This window comes from Malania oleifera, chromosome 8, assembly GCF_029873635.1.
Source record: "Malania oleifera isolate guangnan ecotype guangnan chromosome 8, ASM2987363v1, whole genome shotgun sequence".
NCBI classification, from domain to species: domain Eukaryota; kingdom Viridiplantae; phylum Streptophyta; class Magnoliopsida; order Santalales; family Ximeniaceae; genus Malania; species Malania oleifera.
This window is the reverse complement of record NC_080424.1, coordinates 12,606,828-12,634,237: the sequence shown is the minus strand read 5'-3', so window position 1 is coordinate 12,634,237 and position 27,410 is coordinate 12,606,828. Positions and strand designations below refer to the sequence as shown.

Sequence of the window (27,410 nt, the reverse complement as noted above, 5' to 3'; positions counted from 1 at the left end):
GGGTTTTGGGAATCTTTGGCGCAAGTGGATAAGAGGGTGTCTCAGTTCTGTTAATATGTTGGTGATTGTTAATGAGTTGCCTAGGGATTGGTTTGGTGTTTCAAGAGGGTTAAGGCAAGGAGACCCTTTATCCCTTTTCTTGTTTACTCTAGTTGTAGATGTTCTTAGCATGATGATTTCTCGTGCCCAGGATGTGGGGTTTATTAGTGGTCTGTCTACAGGAGGGGAGGGTGTGGGGGCAGAGGTGTCTCATCTTAGTTTACTGGCGATACTATCTTGTTCCTTGAGAATAATGATGTGAAATTCTGGAAGGTTCTTGCATTGCTTACATTTTTTGAGAAAATCTCAAAGCTAAAGATAAATTTTTCTAAGGGTGGTATACTCGGTATTAATTTGAGTAGTAGGGAGCTTGGGAGTTTTAGAACTTTAGTAGGTTGTGAGTCTTTGGCTTGACATTTCTCTTATGTAGGTCTTCCTTTATTGGGTAACCCTTGATCAAATGTTTTTTAGGGCATAGTGATTGAGAGAGTGGGGAAAAGGTTAAAGGGGTGAAAGAGGGCTTGTCTTTCACTAGGGGGTAAAATCACTCTCATTTGTGCCTCTTTAGCTAATATTCCTATTTATTTTCTATCCCTTTTCAGAATTCCACCTAGGGTGTCTGGGAAGTTGGAGAAGATTATGAGAGATGTGTTGGTGGGAATAAGAGGGTCCATTTAGTTAGTTTGGGATGTTGTTAGGAGGGCGAGCTAAGGGAGGAGGGTTGCGTTAGGTGCTGACAACTAACGTAAAATTTGTCAGATCACTATAATATGAATCCTTACTGAATATTTGCTGGGGTGTCCCCTACGAGTGATGTTTTACACTTGCACCACCTGTGTCTAGCCAAAAGTGGGCGAGGGTGGGCTAGGTCGTTGCCCCGAAGTGATGCGCTGTGTCAGTGCCTAGGTAGGGTGTCAAATATGTGAGGGTTCTTGCATCATTCTGGATGCGGGCAAGTAAAGAAGTTAGTTTAGGAAACTAGGATTAGATTAACAACTTGGAATATAGGGACACTTATGGCTAAAAGCATGAAAGTTGTGGATACAATGATTAGAAGAAAAATTAATATAATTTGCCTTCAAGAAACTAAGTGGGTGGACCTCCTTTTGAAAATCATCATACATTCTTCACATTTAATCAGAGGCCAATGACAAATGATGCCTAAAGAGATGGTGACTAGGGAGAATGTCTCTAAATAATCGAAACTATACACCTAAGTATATCCCTTAGCAACAAGATGGGCCTTCAAACGAGCAACAAAATCATTAGGTTGATTTTTGCTGTATTTACTCAACAACAACCAACCATAGGTTTACCAAGAGGAAGATATACCAATTCCCATGTATCATTGTCCTCTAATGCTTGCATCTCTTCAACCAATGTAGTCCTCCATCCAGAGTGAGCTAAAGCTTCAAAAATAGATTTAGGAAGAACAACGTAAGATAGAGTACTAGAAAAACAAAAATATGAGTGTGATAAGAAGTCATAGCAAACAATTAGATATGGGATGTGGTGTGCATGTGCCTTGCCTTTTCGGACAACAATATGAGGATCAACTTTGTGGAAAGTGGGATCTTTTTAAAAGGAAACCAAAAAAGTTGTAGTAGAAGTTGGAAGGGGATCTCCTCCCTTGAGCAGCCATCATGAATACACCTACAAATTAGGGTGATCGAGGTGATGAGGAGGACTCAAACTACGTAGAGACAGGTAGATGATTGGCCAGAGATAATAAACTAGAATTTGAAAGATTAGGTTGAGGAAGAGATTCATCGGGGTTAGAAGATCTCTAGGACTATGAATAGTATGGTGTTGTCACAAAGAAGGTAACAACGATAAAGCCAAAAAAGTGATGCAGAGACTATAACAATGATACCCCTTTTGAGTACACGAGTAGTCGAGAAAGACACATTATAACATGAGGATCCAACTTATCCACCTTGGGGGGTGGGGGGTGGGTAATTGATCAATAAAGGACACACTTGAATATACGAGGCGGTAAAGAGAACAAAGGAGCATTTGAGAAGAGAATGGATTAGGGAATTTTATTAACAAGAACATAGGATGGCATTTTGTTGTAGTGAGCACACCATTACTCCAAAACACTCAAGGAACATGCATATGATGAACTAAGGTATAGGTGACTTCAAGGACATGTCTACTTTTCTTCTTTGCAACCCCATTTTGCTGTGGAGTGTGGGCTCATGGTGACTAATGAACAATACCTGATTGAGTCATATAAGTAGTGAATTGGATACTGAAGTGCTCTTGGGCATTATCACTGTTAGTATTTGAATAGGTAAACCAAAATTGGGTCTTTGTTTCTAAAGGAAAGGCACAAAAAATATGAAATGACCCAGAACAATCTTTTATTAAATATAGCCAAGTCATCCTTGAATAGTCATCAACAAAGTGAAAAAATATTGAAACCCAACTTGGACACAACCTAACTAGGACTCCAAACATCAAATGATTTTCGTAACACTAAAGGGCTTGCTGCCTATTTATTGGCTTGAAAAGCGAATGAAACATGATGATGCGTTTCCAACTGACAAGACTCAAGCTCTCAAGACCAGGCACAAAAATGAAAGTAGGAACTAGTTTTTTTAACTTTTCCAAGGAAGGATGATAAGGTGACACTGAATTTGGGGTGGTGTAGCAACAATGCTGCGCCGATATAAGGAGATAGCGACCCAAGGTGTTAAAAGTCCACCGCTTCACGTCCTTCACTAATCATTTTCCTCATCTTATAAGTCTAAATGACAACAGAGTCAGGAAAGATTGTTTTTAAACAATCATGGATTGGTAATCTTGTTAACTAACATAAGATTGAAAGGGAACTCGGGAATATGCAAAACAAAAGAAATATAAACAGAGGAATTGGGATTTATTATCCTTATTCTCTTAATAGTAGTAGTGGACTCGTTAGAAAAGGTAACACAAGGTAGGCTCTCAGAATATTGGACATTATAAAAGAAATTAGGTATACTTGCTATTCAATCTATAGTGGCTGAATCTATAATCCAAGAACTAGGGCAAGAAATACGACGATAGGCAAGCTATTACCTATCTAAGCAAGAGATGCAATGGGAAGGGAAGCTTGTTGGGATGGGTGTTACGGATGGAATTTGGAATACTATTCCTTTGACAGATTTAGTATGCTGCTCAATACTAAAGCTCAAAAGGATGGAATCTGTGGTGGCTACATGGGCGATGAGAGGTTGTTTACCGTGAAGATCCCAACACTGCTCAATCATATGACTTCCTCGTACTCAATGAGCACACTTGTAAGGAGGGCCTCTACCTCGTCCTTCTCTTCTACCACAACCATTTGAACCACCCTGAGAACTTTTGTGATTGCTTGGTTGAAAACTAGAATCACCTTGTGTAACAAAAGCAGTCCTCTCATAGCTAGGGTTTGAAACACTAAATGCAAGGGTTGGGGAATGTGTGTCAAAAGAAGCACGAAGAATGCGAGAATAAACATCAGAGAAAGATGGCAACTTTGCACTACCAAGAATTTGGGATTGGATTGCCTCAAACTCAAGTTTCAAACCTGCTAAAACCCAATGAACTGTCTTATGCTACTTCTACTGCACCTTGTGAACATCAACACATTAGCAGTTATGGGTTGCACAATAATACACTCATCTTTGCAAAGTACAGTCCAGTGTCCCTCTTGCAGCTAAAAGTGCTCTAAAGAGGTTGTACATACGCATAACGTTATGAGAATATAGGAGCTTGACACAATCCTAGATCTCCTTGCATACATCCAAATGTTCGTGTAGTTTGGGGTTCCATCGAGTTCCACATAGGGGGGACAATCAATGCATCTTCTTGAATCCACACGTCGTTCCATTTATCATCAGAGGGCTCAAATTGGAATAAGTGTTTAGATTCACCTAAGCCTGTCAAAAAGATATTAACAGCCTTTGACCACTGAGCATAATTCTTCTCATCTAACTCTTTGGTGGTTATCTACAGCTATGATGAAGAGGACATTCTTTTGGGATTCATGGACTCCATCCCAACACTTGGAAATGAGACCAATGGTAAACAAGGTGAAAGGCCAGAACAATTAGAACTACTACACACATGGTGGACCGCAAAACAATCACGAATGAGACATCATCAACCTAACAGAAAACTGCCTTAGTACCCAAAAATTCGCAAACAATGACTATCACTGCTCCAAGGAACCAACTGATGACCTCAATAGTTCCAAACAGAAACTAACGAATTGCCATGAGCAAACAATTGAAAAAAGTTGGATCTTAACGGCTAGAACAACCAGAACAACCACAGACAAGGTGGACCACAAAAACAACCACAAATTTGTATCATCAACCTAAAATAACACTGCCATAGCTCCCGGGAATTAGCACATAAACACTGCCAATGCCCCAAGGGGCCAACCAATGGACTTAGTAGTTCTGAACAGCAACTAATGAATTTTCACCAGGGAACAATCGAAAAAAGGTTGGATCTTTGAACAAAATACATGACCAACAACTTGGTATTATAGCCTATGGAAGGATTTAAGCCATTTTGGATCAAAATGGAGCAGAAATAGGCTGGGAGGATGTCTCACGTGCTGGCGGATGGGGATGTACCTGCCAGTAGTTGGCTGGCACGTGGTGGTGCGTGGACTTCTTCTGGCAATGAAATTTCATGCGATTTAGATTGAAGGGTTTTGTGACTGGGTATGATATTGGTTTCGTGACATATGGAATGGTTCTTGAGATTTTGATAAGGGCAGTGCTGTCCAGGATGTTTTTGGTGACTGCTGTGTTTTCTGGCGACCTCTGGATTTGTTTCTAATCTCTAGGGGTACGGGTGATCCTCTTATAATGGTAGATTTGCATAGGGCGATTAGGTTAGCATTTGGTTGGGCGGCAGGGTTTATATCGGATCTTGCTTTGATACCATGTTGAAGTATTGAGTAAAATAGAATATCTAATCACCATGATTGGTCTCTCCCTATATTTATAATATTATGTCAAGTATATACCAATGACCATAACATAATACCCTTCTAACTCAAGCTTATGTACATAGCACTAGCACACTAATAATGCTATATAATCAAAGTAACCAATAACAAATATATATTGACTGTGGCACTTTAAAAAAAGGCCTTTTGTTATAACTTTAGCGGCATGATTTTTTTGCCACAAAAAATTGGGGGCTAAGCATTGCAAAAATGAATAGATTTGAACAGTTGACATAGAAGGAAAAAATGATCTTGGTGGTGGGGGTACGGATGGTTGGTGTTGGCTGGTTGGGTGGTGCAGTTTCTCTGTGTAGATTGCCGTTAGAAATTATTTTGGAGATTGTCATGCAAACAAGGAGTGAGGTCATTTATCGCTGTCCTACAGATTTAGGGCATATAATTTTACCATTATTTTAGTTGGTTAGAAAGCTGCAAAACATTGGTAGAAAGAATTTTTGGATCTGATCATGGTTCGAAATCGCGGTCGCGGGTAACGTCGCGAAACGGTCGCGGGTGTCGCGGGTCGCGGGAGACGCGGGTGTTACGTAACGGGAAGCGGGCGTAACGGTCGTGAATTTTTTTCACACATGCACAACCATGCCAAAATTAAAAAATAAGCATGAAATCCATTAATACATGATTTTTAATGAATTTTGCAGGCTTTCATTCACTCTACAAATGCTTTTTAATAGGCATTATGATTTTTATATTAATTTTAGTGCGCTGTTTACAAAAAAAATCATATTTTTTTATAGTTTACATTAGTTTAATGAGTAAAAAGATGTAGAAATGTAAGAATCAATTAATTAAAGTCATAAAGTTACTAAAAATGAATCAATACTCAATAGACTTAATACTCAATATACACATTACAGTGATTACATATACATGAATTTAAAAAGTGATTAATATCAAATATCAATAAATAGTTGAAAATACATGAATACAATATTACAAATTTATAACATAACACATGTCACCACCAAAAAGAATGACGTGGAGGGTCTTCATAATTTGCATCTGTATCTTGAGATTGGGATGGGAAATTATCTCCCCATCCTTGTGGAAATACATAGTTAAATGAACCCAAGTTTGCGTCATTTTGTTGTTGCTCTTGAAAATGTACTGGTGATGAAAATTCTCCTGAATAATGTCTATAAGTTGGGGCAGGGGCTGGCTCTGGGTAGTGTGTAGAAGAAGACTCACTAGATCCTGAGATTCCTGATCCACTGGGATAAAAATGTGAGTCACGAGATGCATAATGTGGATATGCTGGATGAGATCCATATGATTGTGATGATGAACCATCTAAACCAAAGTCGCCAAAACTACGAACCACACCATATGAATTTTCTGTAGAATCGCTAGGGTCACCACGAGCACTCCTTCTCCTGGGTTGTGAAGATTGGTTCCCTGGAGGAATACCCAAGTCATAATTTTCAGGTATGTCATGTAGTCCATAAGGATCAGAAGGATATATATCCCTTCCAAATGATGTCCCTGTATCATATCCATAATTATATTCTACACCGCCGCCTCCACCACCACCACTGCCACCCCCCCCAACCCCAGCTCCAGCACCACTATTACCATCATCATCACTTGGTGGGCTCAAACCAAGATTGTCATCACTTTGTGTGCGTTCAGGACTTGAACTTGAATCATCATGCGCGTTTATTGGTGGTTGATCACCTCCTTCTGTAGTACCACCAACCTCTTCATTTAACCAATTTGAATTGTCCTGACCGTCGAGTAGTGGTGTCTCTCTCTCCTCTAACCATTGACTTAAAGGATCATCTTCTTCGAAAATGTAGTCCAAATTGATAGGATTGAAACCCTCTTCAATTTCTCGTTGGCTTCTTCTCATTGTACGTCTTAACTTTAACCTCATGTTGTAATGTACGAAAACAAGTTTTTGTAGTCTCATGTACTTTAATCTATTTCTTGTTTTCGTATGGATGAGGCTAAAGGTACTCCAATTACGCTCACAGTTCGAAGCTGATGTGGTCTGGCTAAGAACTCTAATTGCTATTCTTTGGAGCTCAGGAGCACACAAGCCATAATGAATCCACCATTCAGCTGCATGAATAATTAAAAAGAGTTTTATGTTAGTATAGCGTATTTCAAAAGTCAAATTTGAACACAAAGAGAGAAAATAGAGTAATTCTCTATTATTTAGCTATATAGCCATATTTACCAGGATTTGTTTGTTTTACTGCCCTTTGAGCCAACGGGGTTCCAAAAGTCTCCTGCCTATCTCGATATAGCAACAACTAAAAAAGGATGATTGTGAAATATAATTAATTAATTAGATATATTAATAATTATTCTTAAAAGTATTATTAAATACTAGAACAATTCATTATTCAATTTAATGGAACCAATACTTACTTGATTAATAGCCCGAATTTGAGTATCTATATCGGGTACCAACTTGGTTATCACTTTTTTAACTCCATCCATGACTTCTCTAGCAACTTCAGGAGAGGGTGGGGCACCATAAAGAAATTGTGGGTTCAAAAAATACCCTACAATTAAATTTAGAAACATATTAATCAATAGTTTTCTAATGCAACCATGCATAATTTAAAAGTTAAAATAATAAGAAATTGTATTTGATTTACACTTACCAGCAGCGTGCAAATCTTGGTGCAACTGAAAACTCCACCGGTTGTCAATAATTTTCCAATAGTCTTTGTAAAACCGGCAATCTTTTTGAATGGCCAACTTCGCCCTATCAATTGCCTCGTATATGAAGCCCATGGTTGGTTTTTCATCACCATCAACCAATTTAAGAACTTTCACCAAGGGTTCTTGCACTTTAATTATATCAGAGGCCTTTTGCCAAAACTCTTTGCCTAAGATAATTTTCTTTGAATCATATGCTGGGCCTGATTTTGTCATTCCAAACCTTGAATTTTTCCAAGCATCAGATGTAAACATTTCCCTTAGTGCTTGTTTATGCCTGACAATAGTCTCCAAAGCAATGAAATTTGTGGCAAATCGAGTGATGGCAGGGCGAAGTAACTCTCTATTATTTGTGAATTTCTTCATGAAATTCACTGTCCATGTGTGGTTGTAAATAAATGAGGTTATTGTTCTTGCATCTTCTAAGACCTTCTTCACGTTACTTTTCTTACCAATATCTTCAAGAATAAGGTCTATGCAATGAGCTGCACATGCTGTCCAATAGAGATTGGGCCTCTTCTGCATTAATAATTTTCCTCCTGCCTTCATTGCAGCTTCATTATCAGTCACTACTTGGACAACATTCTCCTCTCCAATTTCTTCAACCACCTCATCCATTAATCTGAAATGAAATTATAAATTCAATAATTACTACTATTTAATTAAAAACATGCAAGTCCATAATACTATTTGCATATACAATTAAAATTAGAAAATTACCTGAAATAATATTCAGCTGTTCTGCTTGGCACATCAGAGGCATCAACTGATTTATGAAACACGGTGCCTCTATCGCAATAAACTAAAAAGTTTATAATGTGTTTTCTAGTTGGTCCTGACCAACCATCACACATAAGTGTTACACCTCTTTCCTTCCAAATTCCAGCAAAAGAAGCTATATAATTTTTCATTTCTTGATACTCTTGCTCCAAATAAATTTCAGATATCTCATAGGGTGATGGACCCTTCACCCCCTTTCCAACCTCTGCAGCAATATCAAGCATAGGTTGCATAAATGGAGAGTCAGCTACATTCGCTGGAATCCGATTATAAATTAGGAATTTTCCAACCGCTTTTCCTAATTTACTTCTTAAACCTTTCAGTAACTTTGTGTTGAGTTTTGGTTGTTTCGCACTCTTGCTTCTTTCTAAAATAGGATCCATTGCCTTTAGTCTAGCTTCAGGGGCATCAGGATTGATCCATTGTCGTCCACTACCTCCAGCTTCTCGACCACTATAAGATCGAGCTCCTGCTCTATTGAAACCACTGGTAGCACCACTGCCAGAGCCACCTCCCTCTTCATAAATATTACCCCTTCCAGTTGTTCTTGCTCGAAATCTTTGTCTCTCTTCCCATTGTTGTTGTGATCGCATGCTTTCTTGTCGAGCGAATCTCATACTTTCTTCTTCCAAGTCTTCTTCATCGCTGAAATTCTCAAAATCTCCTCTAATTTGGGCTTCTGCTTCTTCTTGCCTTTTTTGTTTATCTCTTTTCTTCTCAGCATACTGTTGTAGATGTTTCATCATTTGTTCTCTTACTTGTGTGGTCACATTTGAGCATCCAGCTACTTGACCCTTTTTATGTGCCAAGTGTTGTTTCAAGCGTGTAATGCCCCCTTTGATTATCTTCCCACATAACTTACACATAATAACATGTCTATTACCGTCTACCGCAGTACCAAAATGCCATCCAATATCTTCACTAGGTAAGTTTTCATTTCCTCTATCACGTGACATATTGATAGACTTAATTTGATGATCTCTACACAAAATATAAAGAAAATACAAAGTTACAACCTTCCTACAATGACAGGAATAATATAATTAGTAATTTAGTAAATATTAAATAATAAGTACTAAATAGTCCTAATTTTAAATACTTATTACGTAAAAATAAGTATAATATTTGATTAAAAATAATAAGTAATGTTTATTATTTTTATATATAAATAAACAAAATTATAAAATATTAGATATTTTATTACAAAAAAAATATATTCCTTTATCTTTAAAAAGATATTTTCATTATTTTTTATAGCTTGATTTTATTTTCATTTATAACTATAAGAAATTAACAGGTGAAAAAGATTTTTGCTCTACTTTCATATACATCATAGCATCACAAATAGAGATCCATACATTACAAATTGACTATTTAATTTTTTAAACATTTTCTCAGTATATGGATTAAAATATTAGATATTTTATTACAAAAAAATATATTCCTTTATCTTTAAAAAGGTATTTTCATTATTTTTTTAACTTGATTTTATTTTTATTTATAACTATAAGAAATTAACATTGTAATTTTAAAGGTGGAAAAAACTTGCTCTACTTTTATATACATCACAGCATCACTAATAGAGATCCATACAGTATAAATTTTCTATTTAATTTTTTAAGCATTTTCTCAATTTATGGATTAAAATAAAATTTTTCTACAAATTCTAGTAGTAAACTAGTAATTAGCAAAAATCTGAATTATTAATATATTAACTATTAGGTTAAAATGTTTTTTATTAAGTTATCAATTTTTACTTTATTTGATAACTGAAAAACAAAAAATAGATCATGTAACGATTTATTTTACCTAATTTTAAATTTAACGTCAAAATGATATTTTAAAACTTAAAAAATATTTATAAATAGGAAATATGTGATAAAACTAAATTTTCCTAATTACCTTTCAAAAAATATAAGACAATTAAAATATTTATAAATTAAGAAAATTTTATTTTACATAATTATTACTATTTTTTGATTTTTTACTCTATTAAATTACTCTTTTTTTAATTCAATTTAACAAACATAATTTACAACAAATTATAATTAAAAAAAAAACATAATAAAAAGTTTAAGATGTGGGAGATTTCTGATCTTTGAAAAGAAAAAAAAAACAAGAGCTGCATCTATAGGCAAGGCATAAGACTAGAAAAGAGTATTTTTTGTACTAATGTTGTATCTTGGAAGTCTGTAACCATAATACTATTAGTCTATTTCTAACGGTGTCAGCTTTCAAAAAATGTTAATGCGATACCATATAAATGAAATTGATATTGTATATGAATATAATAATTTACAACAAAAAAAATGCTGTTAGGGGAAATAATTATGCAAAATGTTGTTTTACTCACAAATATAAAATAGCATAGAAATAGAACATGAGAAATTGTCCACTCCATATTTTTGGAATGCCATGTCATAGTCATTTATTTTAAAATAATATATATTTTATATGCAATGAAACCAAAAGGAAAGAAAGAATACGTAAAGAATGAATAAAAGTATGTTAATCAAAACAGAATATGACATGCTTAAATTGTTTAGGAACCAATTTGCATATTAAATGAATCTGAAATTTTAAAGCTTTTTACTCTATTAAATTACTCTTTTTTTTTTTAATTCAATTTAACAAACATTACTTACAATAAATTATAATTAAAAAAAAAAACATAATAAAATATTTAAAATGTGGTTGTGGGTGTTGAGTGTTATTGAAATAAAGCTTATCTCATACGCGAGATGAGCAGAGGGCAGAGAGTCTGAGACTCTGAGTGAGACCGAGAGAGGGGAGGCGACTCGGAGGATGGAGGAGCCTCGAAGCCTCGAAGCTTCGTGCGACGACTGGCGGAGGGCTGGCTGGTGGCTGCGAGTGCGACGACGCCGACGACTGGTAGAGGGCTGGCTGGTGGCGGCGAGTGCGACGACTGGCGGTGGCGGATGAAGCTGCCTTCGTTCGGCCACTCTCAAGCTTCGAAGAACTTTGTTAGGTTCAGGATTCAGGAAACGAAGGCTGCGAAGATGAGTAACTCAGGCTTCAAAGGAGTGAAGGCGTGAAGCCATCTTATAGCTTCAGCGGCTCGGCCAACAAAACTGCAAGTAAGTATTTTTGTTTTTGAATGTTAGATTTAGGTAGATTGAATGGTAGATGGGTGCTTGGGACTCGGGAAAGGGGGAAAGGAATGCTGCGCAGCAGAAAGCAGATTCTGCAAGTTGTCGGTATGTAACGGTCCGTAACGGACTGTTACGGAGTGTAACGTAGGGGTAACGGCTGTTACGGACCGTTACGGAGACGTAACGGCCGTTACGGCTGTGAATTTTTTCCGAACCGCATTATCGGCCCGGATCGGTTTCGGAGTCCTTGATTTACGTTACGTATCGGCCGTTACGTTACGTAACGGCCGTTATTTAAAACCATGGATCTGATCCTTCTATAGTATTCAATGTTTAAGTTTTTCATAATGAAACCTTGTTTTTAAATTTTAAAGACGGAAAGGTGGCAATAAGACTTATCCGATATAGGAAAAGGAAGAAAATTTTGATTGCCTTATATGCACGAGCACTCTACACATTTGTCTTTGGTTAAGGGTAGGCCTCCCATGGGTGCAATCCTGTAACAATGGTGTATCACACAGCCCACACTGCATGTGGGATGTAATGTGGCGCTTCGATGATATGCTTTACACTTTGCATATGCATGTTGGCATGAGCATGAGGCACAATGTAGGTGCTTAAACTTATGAAGTTACAATTTAAGTACTGGCTCTGCTTGACTGTATCCTAGAGGGGATTTTCTTGATCTTGGTGTGCATGGTGAATAAGCCCTTAATAAAAGCAATTTATGTGACACACTTTGAAGCCTTTTGTGCTGTTGAACTTCTAAAATAATTCATTTTTGATACACAATTATCCTAATATTCATTCATTGTAATTTTCCTCACCCTTCTTAAATAGGGCGGTCTTGTAAAATCTTCAATTCAAGAGTGCAGATGGCAATTTTTCTCTCTCATGCCATTTACAGTAGCCCTAGTGGGTGCAATGTTTAAAAAGTCATGTTTGCAATTACAAACTTATTCTCCAGCTTTGATGTCGCTACATGCACAAGTTTGGCTCTATAGTCTTGTTGCTGCACAATAGTAAATTAGTTTGGCTCTGAGGCACTTTGTTTTGACGAGAAGCCTAGTGGAATCCAGCTATTGATTGGCACAATATCGAACAAGTTATTATCTTAATCACAGATCTGCACTCTAGGTTTTGATGTTGCTAAATACATAATTCTCTCACCTCGTTTTGTATAAATGGTAGCAGTAATTGTGCACAGTGGTCATAGAACATTGTATAAGTGTTCTGAGACATTTAATTTTTCTCCTGTGTTTTTGCCTAGTGCTAAGAACGATGAATGAATTTGATCCTGACAACTGTGATTCCTTATTTTTCCTAATTTTGCAGTTTCAGATTATCCATTGAGCGCTGCCTGGTGCATCTTTACAATTTGTGGGTCTTTGCAGCAGAAGTGGAAGATATTTTAAATGTATCCTTTCTTCTGTTTGTAGTCAATATTGCAGTTTCTAAATCTAGTTTGAGGGTTGTACATTGATAATTTTTTGCATTTTGATATAGAGAATTGATAAGAGATGCCAACTAATTTTTTGGCTGGTGTATGAACTCGTGCATTTGGCTGTATTATGATTTCTGATTAACCTGTCAAGAAGATTTAGACAGAAATTCAATTAGAAAATTTGCACCCTCATGGGGAGCGAGGAGGTTCATCAGCAGGCTTTCCTGCGAGGCAATTGTTACATTTCATCCTGTTGTAAAATTGAGGGTTATGGAATATGTGGTTTTCAGGAAGTAGGAGTTTAAGCGTTCCTAGTTGCATGGTTAAGAAATCTCTGACTTGGAAGGGGATGGAAACATATTGGTGCAGTAAGAGAACATTACTTGCATTTTTGCTACGTATGAATGGAATGGAATTGAGGGGATTTCGTCATGCCTTATATTCAAATTTTCAATCCATTCCCTTCCTACTGACATTCCATCTGCAAATCAAAACAACTTAAGGAAATTGTTAATCTTTTAGGCGGGGAGGAAATCCTTTGGAGATGAAAGCCTAGAGCTTTATAATTGGCTTATGGGGATGATTATATGGCAAGCTTTCAGCTGCTGTGTGATTTAGGTAATTTGAGTTATTAATGCAATTTTTATCATGTTATATGCCAAAAAAAAAATAAAAAAATGAGGTGGTAAATATTAAGGATTCTTGACATCAAGGTTGATTCGTGGAATGGAAAGAGGTGGGAATGAAAAAAAGATGAAAAATTAAATGGAGGATACATAGAAATAACAAATTTGATTTTATTTTCTTTGTACCAAATGTGCATTCCATGCAATCAGCTGGACTTTGTATTTCTTTTATATCATTTTCCCATCATCATCATCAATGGATAGATTTTGAAAGTCTTTTGCGTTTGCTGGATCGAGTTAAAGCAAAAAAGCTACCATTTCCACTCATCTTTTGGTCATAGTTGTTGAGGTGCTATCTAGATTCCTTTCGTAAAAGCAGAAACAGTAGGGAAAAAAAATTTAAGGGTGTTTCCTCTTGTTTGTTTGTTATCCACCAGAATTGTGGTAGGGGAACTAGGGAACTTTTTTGTATTTTAAATTGTATTAAGCTTTGTGTTTTTGAGGGAGGGGGGGGGGGGGGGGGGGGGGGGGGGGGTTTAAAGATGAATGGTAGTACGAAGTGAAATCTTTTCAGTGGGGTGTCGAGGAGCATGTTGAGATTGATGTTGAGTCCCTCTCTTAAGATAATGTGCGCCTCATAGTAGTTAAAAGCACGCCTGAGGCGCAGTGAAGCGAAGAGGCTTGCGCCTCAAACCAGGTGAGGCGAGGTGACCTGCAAGAGGCGACGCTAGGCGAGATGAGGCACACTGGGGCGACAGGCGCAGTGAGTCGCGCCTTGTGAGTTTTTAGTCATTTAAAGTAGAGAAATAGCCACAGCCAGACCCGTAGCCCTCATTCGACTCGAACGAACATAGCCCTAGCCCCTCTCGGCCCTTCGAAGTCCTTCGTGAGTTCGTTTTGCACATTTGAACCAGCAGGAGCCTTCGCGATCCTTCGAACCAGCAATGTGAGCTCGTCTGCGAGCCTTCGCTACTTCGTCTTCGAGCTTCGAACTAGGATCGTGAGTTCGTCTTCGACATTTTGAAGAAGCACGACCCTTCGCAACTTAGTTTCCAACCAGCAGGAGCCCTCGCGAGTTCTTCTTCTTCTTCTTCCTGCTACCTTCTTCTTCTTCTTCTTCCTACTGCCTGCTGCCTGCTGCTTCTCTTTTTCTTCTTCTTTATATGTAAGCTTATAAATTAAATATTTTCTTTAATTAATCCAAGCTTATAAATTATAACTAATACATAATATTTATTTATTTTACTGAAATTTACCTACTGTTTTTAAATTTGTAATATTTAGTTTAATTAATGTAAGTTTATAAATTATAACTAATACATAACATTTATTCTTTTTATTGAAATTTGGCTACTCTTTTTCCTCTTCTTCTTTATATGTAATTACTAATTAAATATTTAGTTTAATTAATGCAAGTTTATAAATTATAACTAATACATAATATTTATTCTTTTTACTGAAATTTAGCTACTATTTTTTAATTTGTTATATTTAGTTTAATTAATGTGAGTTTATAAATTATAATTAATACATAATATTTTTTTTTATTGAAATTTAGCTACTATTTTTGGATTTGTACTCTTTTCTTTTGATAAACTATGTTGAATTGTTAATGCTTTTGGGCTAAATTTTTAATTTTGTAATTGAATTCTTCGGCATTTTAAATTCTAATATTACTAATATTCGTATGTTCATATATCAATTACCCCAAATAGACATTTTACACCATTTTAATAATTGTGCACCTCATGAAGGCACGGCTCGCGCCTCGGCTTCAAAGACCCTTTGTGCCTCGGCTCGTCTCGCGCCTCTAACTACTATGGTGCGCCTTCTCTAGTACTTTCTTGGTGCTATGTAGTAACAAGCCTATCACTTCATCGTATACTCTATACATCAGATACGAATGTGTAATTTCAACACTTTATTTCTTACCGATTACTGGACAATTTTTACACTTTGAACGAAGTAAAGTCACAGAAAATTTGGAGAATTTGGTGGAATATTCAAGTTATTGAGATTTACTCTCTTGCTTTAAAATTTTTTATCTTCTAGTGTCGTTAGAAGAGAAGATATGCTATGGGTTTTGGAGAATGGTCCACGGTTTGCGGGGAGTAATCCAATTTTTTCATTTGAATGGAATCCTATTGAGCAGTCTGTCTGTCTGTTCTCAACAAGCTTGCCTTTAGTTTTAAAGACAGTTCCACCCCTCCAAAACTCGATTGGTTGCCTCGCTCATTATGACAAGAACTTCACTCTAGTTCCCCGACTTCTAGCTAGTCTTGAAAATATATTGTAAAAATATTCCTCGTGATTAGTAATTTGACAATGTTATGCACGCATCAAGATCTATAGACAAAATCCATGAAAGCCGAGCAGTGGCGTTCACAATAAAGGATTTAAAAATGGTAGTCCATTTTTCTTTTCATTGACAAAAATTTCTTCGTTGGCCGAAGCAAGCAACCCCACCAAAATAAATTCTATACACCAAAGTGTACATTAAATACGTAGCAATTTATTTGCATATGCCAATCTTGAAAATTACAAAAAATAATGTCTATAATTTATTTGGTGTCGCGTCAAGGGGTTCAAAGGGTTCGATAGTGGTTGGAGTTCCTTTGTAATAAAAAAAAAAAAAAACGAGTGCTCATTAAAGCATAACACAAAAAAAAAAGTGGGAAACTAAAAAGGAAAAAAAAGAAAGTAAAATTAGAAAAATTGATCCCAAAATATTGACTTCTTCATAAAACTGGATCACAAGGCATCCTCTTGATGCTCTTATGAATAGCAGCAAGAAGATGCATGAATGTCTCAAGGACACCTGCTGTGATCATATCTAGAGTGCAGAATGTCTTCAATTTGACAACAATGATCAAGATGACCAACTGCCACAAACAAAAGATCAATGTGTAATTATTGATAAATATAATTATATAACATGCATTCTCAATCAAAGAAAAATAGATATACTCTTAAAAAATGCCTTGAGTGAGCGATAATCTTAAATTCTATTTATATAAATATTTATATGCACATATTAATATAAAGGTATAAGTGTTGATATTCATGGTATGAAAGCTAACCTGTAAAAGGATAATAAATGAGTGTGGTGGGGAATAGAAGTCTTCATCGCCCCCTATGTATTCTTTGTAGCATTGTTACCATGCATGAATATGGAGTTTTTTTCCGTTTTATTATTAATTTAAAATAAAATATTAAATAATACTTTGTTTAGGAAAAATTTTTCCAGTTTAATGCTTATGTAATCTCGCAACCCCAAGCTGCGAGATTTAAACGTGGAGCGTTTTTGGTGGTGATGTGTGGCAAGATGAGTGAAGTAAATCTCACAGGACCAAATTGCGAGATTTTCTTTGGAGATGACTCATGAGGTGACGTGTGGCAAATCTTGCAGCTTGGTCCTGCGAGATTTGCTTTGCCCATTCAGATGCTCTTTCTCCTTCAATTAAATCTAACAACTTGGTCCTATGAGATACACCAGGCGTATATTAAATTAAAAATGCATTATACGCAATTAAAAAAACAAAGTATTCTAATTCAAAGTTAATAACTCAAAATGTGTTTTAATTTATAATTTAAAAAAAAATTATAAAATATTTTTCCATCTAATTGAATGAATTTAATCTAATTTAATATCCAAACATATAGAACTAAGTAAAAATCATATGCATGAAATTTTTTAGTTTCTTCTTTAACAATTATCATGCTTTAGTTTTTTTTTTTTTTTACTTACTGCTCCGTAAAACAATATGAACGGATTAAATGCTATTCATTGCAATAGTCAAATTTAAGAATTTTATTTTTTATGAGAATGCACACATATATTGTATACACCAAATTTTATTCGGAAATCTAAGGTCTTGGGTTAGCCATGTTCTCTTCCTCAGTTTTTGTGTATATTTCACGTCTCACTCCGACATACATATTTTACTCGTGAAAGTGCGAAAATATCTTATAAACAAGAGCTCATAAAAGTCTATTTATACAAATAACTTCAAACCGTAAGTACATTTGAATTGCATCACAATGTAAGGATTGGTAACTTAAGATAAATATAAGTAGGCATTATAGAACATATGATGGTGCAAATAGTTTTTTTTTTTTGTATAAATTTCAATATGAAATAAACAAGAAACAACTTTTTAAATTCCATAATGAAAACATAGTGCTTATGTTGGATAACATCATATAAGCTTTTTTTTTTTTCAAAGTTTTTATTTCTTAAATGTCATTTTGATAATATTATATAAAGTGTGCACAAGACACATGAAGGTACAAATGAAATGAAAATAATCAAATGCCATACAAATGAAATGAAAATAATCAATGATATACAAATGAAATAAAAATAATCAATGTTATACAAATGAAATAAAAATAATTAATGATATACAAATGAAATGAAAATAATGCTACACTACTCGGTGTTGCAGTGAGGTCGTCTCTGGGGTCTTGGTGACTGCCGTCTGCATCTGCCCTCTCCCTGTTGGTCATCTGCAATAGGTGTCCTGTTTCGTCGTCCTGTATGTGGATCATCTCTGCCAAGAGGTACTGCGTAATCATCATCCATGCGAAGCACACGTGGAGAGAACTGATATGATGTCTCTTGACGAGAACGAGGCGGCATAGCGGGTGCATCGACATCCTCCCCACCAAAAATGTCGTCCAATTGGACTATACCTCATGCTCTCGGTGCATGTCCAACTCGAACCTGTACCAGGGCAATGTGTGTAGCGCAACCGACGACGCCCTCAAGTTGTCCCTCCATCTGTATAAGATGAAACGTAAATTTAAGAATGTAACGATTAGTACTACGAATTAGTCCCTCTATCTCCATCGCTCCACCAAAGCTGTCATGAGATGCCAATCTAGCTAGATATGGGCAATCCGATAAATACCATAAAACCCTGCATTGCGTATCTAGTGGACGATGTGGTCGTTTGCCTCCAACCAGTGCTCCGCAAACTGTTTGCCCCCTCGGCAGAACAAGGGGTTGGCGTGCCCATTGGCCCACACTTGGCTGGCTCGGTGATCATCGTCCATCATCAAGACGCTCTGATCATACAACCTTGGATCGATTCTGCAAAATGCACCATCGCAATATAATAAATATATACAAAAGAAGAAGTGTACTAAAAGTCCTATAAGTGCGTACAAAGTCAATGTGACGGTCCAGTTGCATCCACGGGTTGGATCCTTCTTGGACGCCTTGTGCCGTTATGTCCTTCTTAATGACATATGCTACATGTGCTCCTCTTCCTACCTTCCCTTGAGTCCATCTCATTGTGTATACGGGAGCTCGTAGGCTGACTTTTATGTCAAGCATATGTAGGATTTTCCTGTATAGTTGGCAACGAGGATGCTGACCAGTACGCCTCGTGCATAATCGGATGAAAATCTGCAGCATATGTCGCATAGTGCTCGGCAGTCCTCCAACATGACTCAACGTACTGCATAGCGTTCAATCGTGTCTCTACACATGCAGCGAGTAGGTGGGAGTATGGAAAGTGTAATGCTTTCCACTTCCCACATGAGCATTCGCATTTATCCTGAATGCTCAAAGTTTGGAAGTTATTTTCTTTATGGGGCCCCAACTATGTGGTTGTGATGCTAAAACTACCTCTAGACCGGTTGAACGTCCTGACTTGATGTCCGGTCGCCTTCAACTTTGTTCTTTCCATTGCTAGAAATATATGGGGAGTGAATGCATTTCCTCCCGATATTGCGTTACGAGCAGCCTCCCATTAGCTATTGAAATAATGTGCAACGCGATAAAATGTCAGTTGCACAAGGGTCGTGATTAGGAGGCTATAAGCGCCTTTCAGGATGACGTTGAAACATTCCACCAGATTAGTGGTTATGTTCCTATACCTTCTTCCACCGTAGTGGCATTAAGTCCACATATGAGGAGGGATCTAATCAAAAAATAACTTCGTTCGTTCCTCACCCTCAACGAATATCCTCTCCATCCACATGTTAAATTTTCTTACCTGATGCTCCTTTCCCGCTCGCTCAACTATATGCTTAAGATTGACATTGTGTACTTTCATGCTAAAGTTGCTGACCACATGTCGAAGGCAGAATCGGTGGTGGGCACGTGGTGGTTGCCAATCGGGATTGCATTGCATTGCAGTGAGAATTACTGGATGCCTATCTGATATAAGGAAAATGTCGTCCCTATCAGTAATAGAACGAAGACAATACAGAAACTAATTTCGTTTGTCCAGACTTTTCTCTTGAACAATAACAAATGCAAGGGGAAATATTTGCCTATTTTTATCCGAGCACGTTGCAATTAGGAGTTTACCCTTGTACTTACTGTACAAGTGTGTCCCATCCACACATATAATGGGAGGGCAGTGACGAAAACCCTGAATAGATGCTGCAATGATCAAAATATAGATACAAATGTTGCGGTGTGCTCGCTACTTGGAATATGAGTCCACCTCCACTTGACAACAGTACCATGATTGTATGCGCACATTGCTTCCATCCACTTAGGAAAAGTTTGATAAGACATCTCCCAATCACCGAATACTTGGGAAATTGCCTTTTGTTGCCCAACAAAACCTTCTTATACGAGATCGAATAGCCGAAGCGACGATCTATGAACTCTTTCAATGTAGCAATTGATGTCGATGCATCACCCCTGATCATATTCACGATCTCCCTAGCAATGAGGGACGACGTGATTTGGTTATGGTCCTACGAGAAAATTTCATTCAAACACGTGTTCAGACCACCATATTGGGTGATTTCGAATAATCGGTGTTTCATCCCATACATTGCACGCACTCTCCATCTGCAATTAGAGTCCTTACACCTAGCAACCTATAATAGTGGGGTAGACTGCACAATGTGGAAGTCATGGTGCATTCGAGTGTGGTATATTCGCACTACTGCTATCAATTGATCCTTTGACCCGAAATAGCAACCCATTACTCAGCTCAAACGATTCATCCCAACGAGTCACCCGTATAGGAAGCTCATCATCACGTGACAAATCTGCAGCATCTACGTTAATTAGACCGTACATAAGAGGTTCGTCCATAAACTCGGTATTGTGCATGGCATCATTCGTTTCACGGGGGGGGGGGGGAGGGATGGGTTGACATCCTCGGGGAACTCATTCTTCCCTTCACCCGTTTCCGGCTCGTACGTGTCATTTTGTAAATTAACATCATTCGTAATGTTCATCCCCTTATATAATGCGTTGTTTGCAATGACGAACAACGATCCTAGACGTTGTGTTGGAACTTCTTCCCAAACTACATGATCATCCGTGTGAAGAACATGTATTTCATACGTCTGCGGCTCGAACGACAATCCCGGACATTCGTTCAAATCCATAACAGACTTCCCACCAACATCCGCACTCGTGTATGGTTCAATACCTTCTTCCGCAGTCATATCATAAAGACGAATCTGTTGGGTGTCTTCCTTCGCTTCAACCACATGCGGCGACACCCATGTGAGGAATGGTATCTGTTGGCTTAGCTAGGCTTAAAACTCTTGATTTTGATGATAACAAAAGTAAGGTTATCTAATGTGTTTCCAAGTGATACTATTTCAGGTAAAGATGATTTCAGTAATAAAAAGGAAAATTTTGAAAGCTTAAACTTCAAATGCCATATCTTGAAAGCTTACAAGGATCAAGGAACAAGGAAAGTCTTACACAAATACAAGTGATCCATAATGAAAGCTCAGAGAAGTCTGAAAGATCCAAGATCAGCGACAAAAAGAACTCAAAGTAAAGAAGTGTCAAAATTATTTTTAGAACAAGCTTTGTAAGTACTTCAAATTGATTCAAGTATGAATATTCATTTTGAAGCTCATTAGGCAAAGAGACTAAGAGACCTTAGTTTTAAGACTTGGAACTTATTTTTCAAGGAAAACCAAATTGAGATTCTAAGTCAAAATAAAGAAAGGAGAGAGAAATAAAAAAATGTCTTAAAATGAGAAACAACTACTTGGCAGACGACTGTCTGTCTATGGACAGATGACTAACATATTAAAGGAACTTAAACAAGTAGGCAGGAACATGACAGACGACTGTCAGTGACAAATGAGACGACTGCGTAGGTTTTGCTAGCCAACTACCACTCTTTTGTATGTTGTTAAAAACTTGGTTGTTCAGTGACAGACGACTGCCACCCTAATGACAGGCGGCTGCCACCTTACTTTTTGAGAAATATATACTTGAAATGCATGGACAGACGACTGCCAAAGAGCACATAGTCGTCTGGCTCGTGGCAGATTTTAAAATACTCAACGGATATATTTTTGAAATTTCAATTACTTAAGGCCCAAATTAATATAAAACTAGGACCCAACTCCAAGTAAACTTGGGGAACAAGTTAGAAACCTTTCTACATCTATAAATACCCTCAAGTTACATTGATTTGAACACCAAGAAATCAATTCAGCAATCAAACTCTTTCTCAAGCATTCTGAAATTCTGAAAGTTCTTTGTTGCTCACAACATCCATAAAGTTTTCTAAAGTCTTGCTAGTTTTCTCACTGATATTGTGCTACAAGTGTTAATTCTTTCATCTATTGAAAGATTCCTATGGTGGTAAATCTCTAGAGCTTCAATCTGAATTTCGTATTGTGAACTTTATTGAAGTACATAGTTTTTGATCTGTACTAATCAGCTCTTTAAGGAGCAAATTCTTATACGTTTTATTTCAAATCTTTGTAGCAAATTGATAGACGGTTCGAGTGTTGAATCATTGGACCAAACAAAGGAATATTGTTTGGAGAAGGCGGACTCTTGCCTTAACCAAGGAGTGTTGTAATCGGTATTGTTCCAATTGGTAAAGGAACAGTGATAGTGAATCCTTTGGTGGTCTTGCCAAGGGCGAGGACGTAGGCTATGTTGAAGCCGAACCTCGTAAAATCTTGTGTTCTTCTCTCTCTTCCTTACTCTTTACTTTTCAGCAAAGATTATAAATTGCGTGGATGCTTTATAAAACTCTGAATTCTAAGTGTTTGTTTGTTAAATAGACCGGAAGGTAATTTGTTTTGGTTTGATCAACATTGATTGCAGAAACCGAAAGGGACTACGTTGGTTGATCATCCTTAACTTATTAAACTGAAAGTTTATTTAAAAGCTGAACATTGGGAAGAAATGTGTTTGTGAATATTGACACAGGGCTTATACACATTCAGCAAGTTTTACATATTGATACAGGGCTATTATTACAAGAATTAAGTGGTTGATTATTTTGTTTTGATTGTGATTACTCTGAATCAATTTTATGATTGTGTTTGATCGTTGACTATTATTATAACATAAAAGTATTAAAAAAAAGGAATAAAATTTTTAAATCCCAATTCACCCCCGTCTTGGAAAAGCTATTCCAATTTTAGTATCGACATATAATTACATAGTTAAATATGTCGTACCTATGCAGTATGCATCCAACCCAATGCGCAGATCGTAATCATTAGTTACGCGAACAGCCTCATAGAGCACTATACCATTATACCCTCGCATAGAGTATCTTGCGGTTACCTGCAATGCATATTGATCTGGATCAATATGTAAATATTGATATATTTTCGAGTACAATTTATTTAATTTACACCTACGACCAATTCAAATTGGTCGAACCGGCGTAGTACTATAACTAACACCCTCTACTCCAGTAATAATATCCCCCCCATATACAACAATACCGTCAATAGAATATTGCTCGAGTTTCCTGCCATTTAGAGATCAACCCTCAGGAAATTGTAAACACCTGCGGAAGTAAATTAAACCAAAATTAGATTAAAAATGTATTAATACCTATGTCTATAAATTATTGCTTGAATAAGAAGTTTGTTATATTGTTTGGTCAGAATAAAATAAACTAATTATATATGTATATATCTACACTTATGTCTATCCTATATATTAATACAATTATGGTAGGGTAAATTATTTTGTCATGTACATACGAATGTTCTTCTACAGTGAATTTTGAAATATAATAACTAAGTAAAATAATTACAATAATATGTTTATAATAATGACCTATAGGGTTGAGTTGCTTTACATCCTCTACGATTTCAAAAATCTCACATTCCTTTTTTAAAATTTTAAAATTTTTACAAACTTTTTTTAATATTTGATTTTTGACACTTATATCCCTAAAATTTTTTATCTTTTTACTAAATAGAAGGAGAGGAAATCTTTAAAATCTTATGAAAGGTTCCTAAATTTTTTTTAAATCTCATTAGAGATTTTTGTCTTTTTGTTGAACTTTAAAAGAGGTCAATTTTGTTTTATCCTAAATTTTATTAAATAATTTAAATAAAAATGCATTAATAAGCTTTGATTATATTTGTTTAAGAAAAAAATATATTCAATATAAATTTATTAAAGAGCAAATATGGTGTTATGCATGTAATTAAATTCTTATAATCTATTAATATTTTAATACACAAAAATACAATCATGCACATGCATAATAAACAGCATATGCAATGTAGGGATTCACACACTAATTTAAATGTCATTATTTAATATTTTTTTTATGATTATGAGTGAAATATAGTAATTTAATCTTAATTAGCTTTAACATTTTAATTTTAAATATTGTTTCTTTATTGGAAACCCTACACATTATATTTCATTTTTATAAAAAAAAAAAGTAGCATGGAGGTAGACTCAATAAATTTGGATGACCTAAAAATTTAATTGTTGAAATAAATTATTCTATGTATATATATATATATCTTGCACTAAAATTTTAATTGCTGAAAAAAATTTAATTGCTAAGCATGGAGGCAAACTCAGTATATATATACATATATATCATGCACCAAATTAACACTACTCTAAATTAATATTCTATGTGTGTGTATATATATATATCATGCACTAAAAATTTAATTGCTGACTAAAAGCTAAAAGCCAAAAGCCAAAGAACAGGAAGAAATTTTTTTTTGGAAAAACACAAATGAAATGAAACCTAACCTTGGGGTTTCAGATGCAGCCTTTAAGAAAAAAATCGAAACCACGCTAAACCAAGCAAATCTTCAAATATTTGTTAAATAAGAACTCAATGAAACAAAGTTTGTTTTACAGTAAGAAAAAATACATACCCCATTTTTGAGTTTCTATAGCTTTCATTCGAAGGTCACCTACACTCGCCCACTCCTTGAACGGTCACCTGCAGCACTCCCCTGAACGGTCATCTGCAACACTCTGAACTGTCACCTGCCGTCCTCTCTACTCTCTGCAAGTGGAGCTACTACTTTCTGTTCGCGAGTGAAAGGAAGGGGAAAATACCAGATCAAGCAAATCTCGCAGGATGGTCCTACGAGATTTGCCACGCGTCATACGTTGTCTCATTTCCCACGCAAATCTTGCAGGACCATCCTACAAGATTTTCAGCCACACGTCAACTGACTCTGTATAAAACTCTTTAAATCTCGCAGCTTGGTCCTGCGAGATATGTTAAATCTCACAACATCAAGCTGCGAGATTACGTAAGCATTAATGTGGGATATTTTTTCACAAACGGAGTATTATTTAATATTTATATTAAATTAATAATAAAATGGGAAAAACTCAATGAATTTTGTCAAATTAATGACATTGAGTATGATAGATGCTTAATATGACACTTTGGGATGAAACACCAATGCCCTGTACCATGATTAGCATATGCAAGCCCAATGTATCCATCCCAATTGTTGATAGCAGAACTTGTGCAGGTGAGGATTGAATTAAACTACGCAAACTAAGGTGTTGGAACACTTCTTTAAACCTTGTTTCTAGATTTATCCACTCTTTGAAAATTGAGGAACCATTTGCAAGAATTGGAGACAAGCCAAGTAATAATGCAAGGAAGCCCAAAGGTGCCAACTCATAGCTACGGTACCGTGCTCATAACATAACATCTCATATCCACGGGGTTCTTAAATCATATATGACAATTTACGCAACAAAAACTGTATAAAACATAAGCTGTTCATAATCCTATAAAATATCTATCATATTCTGTCTTGGTATAAAATCGGTGTATCAAATCTCGACATCTAGCCATCATATCAAATCTCAGCTTATAGCCATCACATCATACTATGTAATATCAGTTAAAACATATTGTTCATATATGCCATTTAAAAACTATTCTCATGCCACACAATTTTCATCTGATAAATCAGAAATCAATATATCATATCTGTCATATTCTTACAATTATATCATCTACTAAAAAATAGGTCATACCATACTACATATCTGCTTAGTTGAAAATACGGGTTTAATTATCTCCATAGATTTTATTTGGTTATTATATATATATATATATATATATATATATATATATGTAAAGGAAAAATGGAGATAATAAACCCTACTCACTTTGATTCTTTATAAAAGACGCATAACAATTCGGAATCAATAATTTCAATCGGTCAAAACGTTTAGAAATCCAGTAATCTCATATTCAAATTTAATCAGTTGGTTTTTGAAAATAATATCTATTAACCAAACCCTAGGCTTGAAAACCTTAGTTTGAATGGTTGGATTGGAAATTAAAATCCGTAATCATATGTATATATATAGCATTTTAATCCGTGGAACTTACAAAATTAACTAACATATTATAATCCCCTTACCTGTTCCTAAAGAAAAAACCTAAAACCTTCAAAACCGCTGAAGCCTAACCACACGAATCCGATGAAGATTGACGGCCTACGTGCCAAGAGAAGGGATAGAGAATCGGAGAGTGCTTGCGGAGAGCCCTAGGGGCTAGAGAGAGAGAGGGAGTCAAAACCCAAATTTTTATAGAGAGAGAGAGAGAGAGAGAGAGAGAGAGAGAGAGAGAGAGAGAGAGAGAGAGAGAGCAAGAGAGAGTTATGAAGAAAAATGAATAACTTAGCCCTTAAGTAACTTTACTCGCAGGAAAATCGTCGACGATTTTTCTGTACTTGACAAAAATGTCGACGGTTTGGCCCTTAAACATCTTTCAGTAGTTTACTTGCAGGAAAACCGTCGATGATTTTTCTGATCCTCACGAAACCGGTGACTGTTTGGTCCTGGCCAAACCCTTTTTCCTCTTTTTCCTTTTCCCTTCTCTTTTATTTTATTTATTCCTTTATTTTCTTGGTTCGGGTTACTACATTATAAGTTTGAGTAAAACCCTAGAGTTGATTATGAATTATTACTCAAGTTGTGTGGCATGAGATTAATACAGAATAATGCTATGACAATATTTTTGTACTGAATTATGATAAGATAGACTTGTATAGAATTATAGTATGACAATTATTTTATGCAGAGCTATGATATAACAGTATTTTATACAGAGTTACAAAATTACAACGTTTTATATAGAACTATAGTATGACAGCATTTTATGCAGAGCTACAGAATGACAGTGTTCTACATATAACTATAGTATGATAGCATTTTATACAAAGTTACAGAATGATAGTGTTTTATATAGAAATACTCTATGACAACATTCTATACAGAATTACAGAATGACAGTGTTCTATACAGAAATATGATGTAATAGCGTTTTTATACAGAGTTACAGTATTACAGTATTTTATGACAGTTTTATACTGAATTGTGAATATGAAATCATGTTACTATATCGTTTTATAAATCACATTATATGGTTTAAGAACTGTGATGGACCATAGGTAAGCACGGTATCGTAGCTTCACAGATACTTATGCAACCACACTGCTGTGAGAGTGTTGATGGT

The 27,410-nt window shown here is 35.9% G+C and overlaps 2 protein-coding genes across 4 annotated transcripts in view; one reads left to right on the top strand and one right to left on the bottom strand.

Moving 5' to 3' along the window:
• Positions 1-13,242, top strand: part of LOC131161851 (uncharacterized) — a 48,823-nt gene extending 35,581 nt beyond the window's left edge. For all 3 annotated transcript variants that reach the window (XM_058117834.1, XM_058117832.1, XM_058117833.1), the window contains one exon: positions 12,946-13,242. In XM_058117834.1, coding sequence (XP_057973817.1) covers positions 12,946-13,025 — 80 coding nt within the window. In that variant the 3' untranslated portion in view covers positions 13,026-13,242. The remainder of the gene's footprint in view (positions 1-12,945) is intronic.
• LOC131161847 (uncharacterized) lies at positions 7,478-9,590 on the bottom strand. The gene is made up of 2 exons (XM_058117828.1): positions 8,438-9,590; positions 7,478-8,339 (listed from the first exon to the last, which is right to left on the bottom strand). Exons 1-2 carry the CDS (start codon positions 9,451-9,453, stop codon positions 7,616-7,618), a joined length of 1,740 nt encoding a protein of 579 aa, XP_057973811.1. The 5' UTR covers positions 9,454-9,590; the 3' UTR covers positions 7,478-7,615.
• Positions 13,243-27,410: the final 14,168 nt, after the last annotated feature.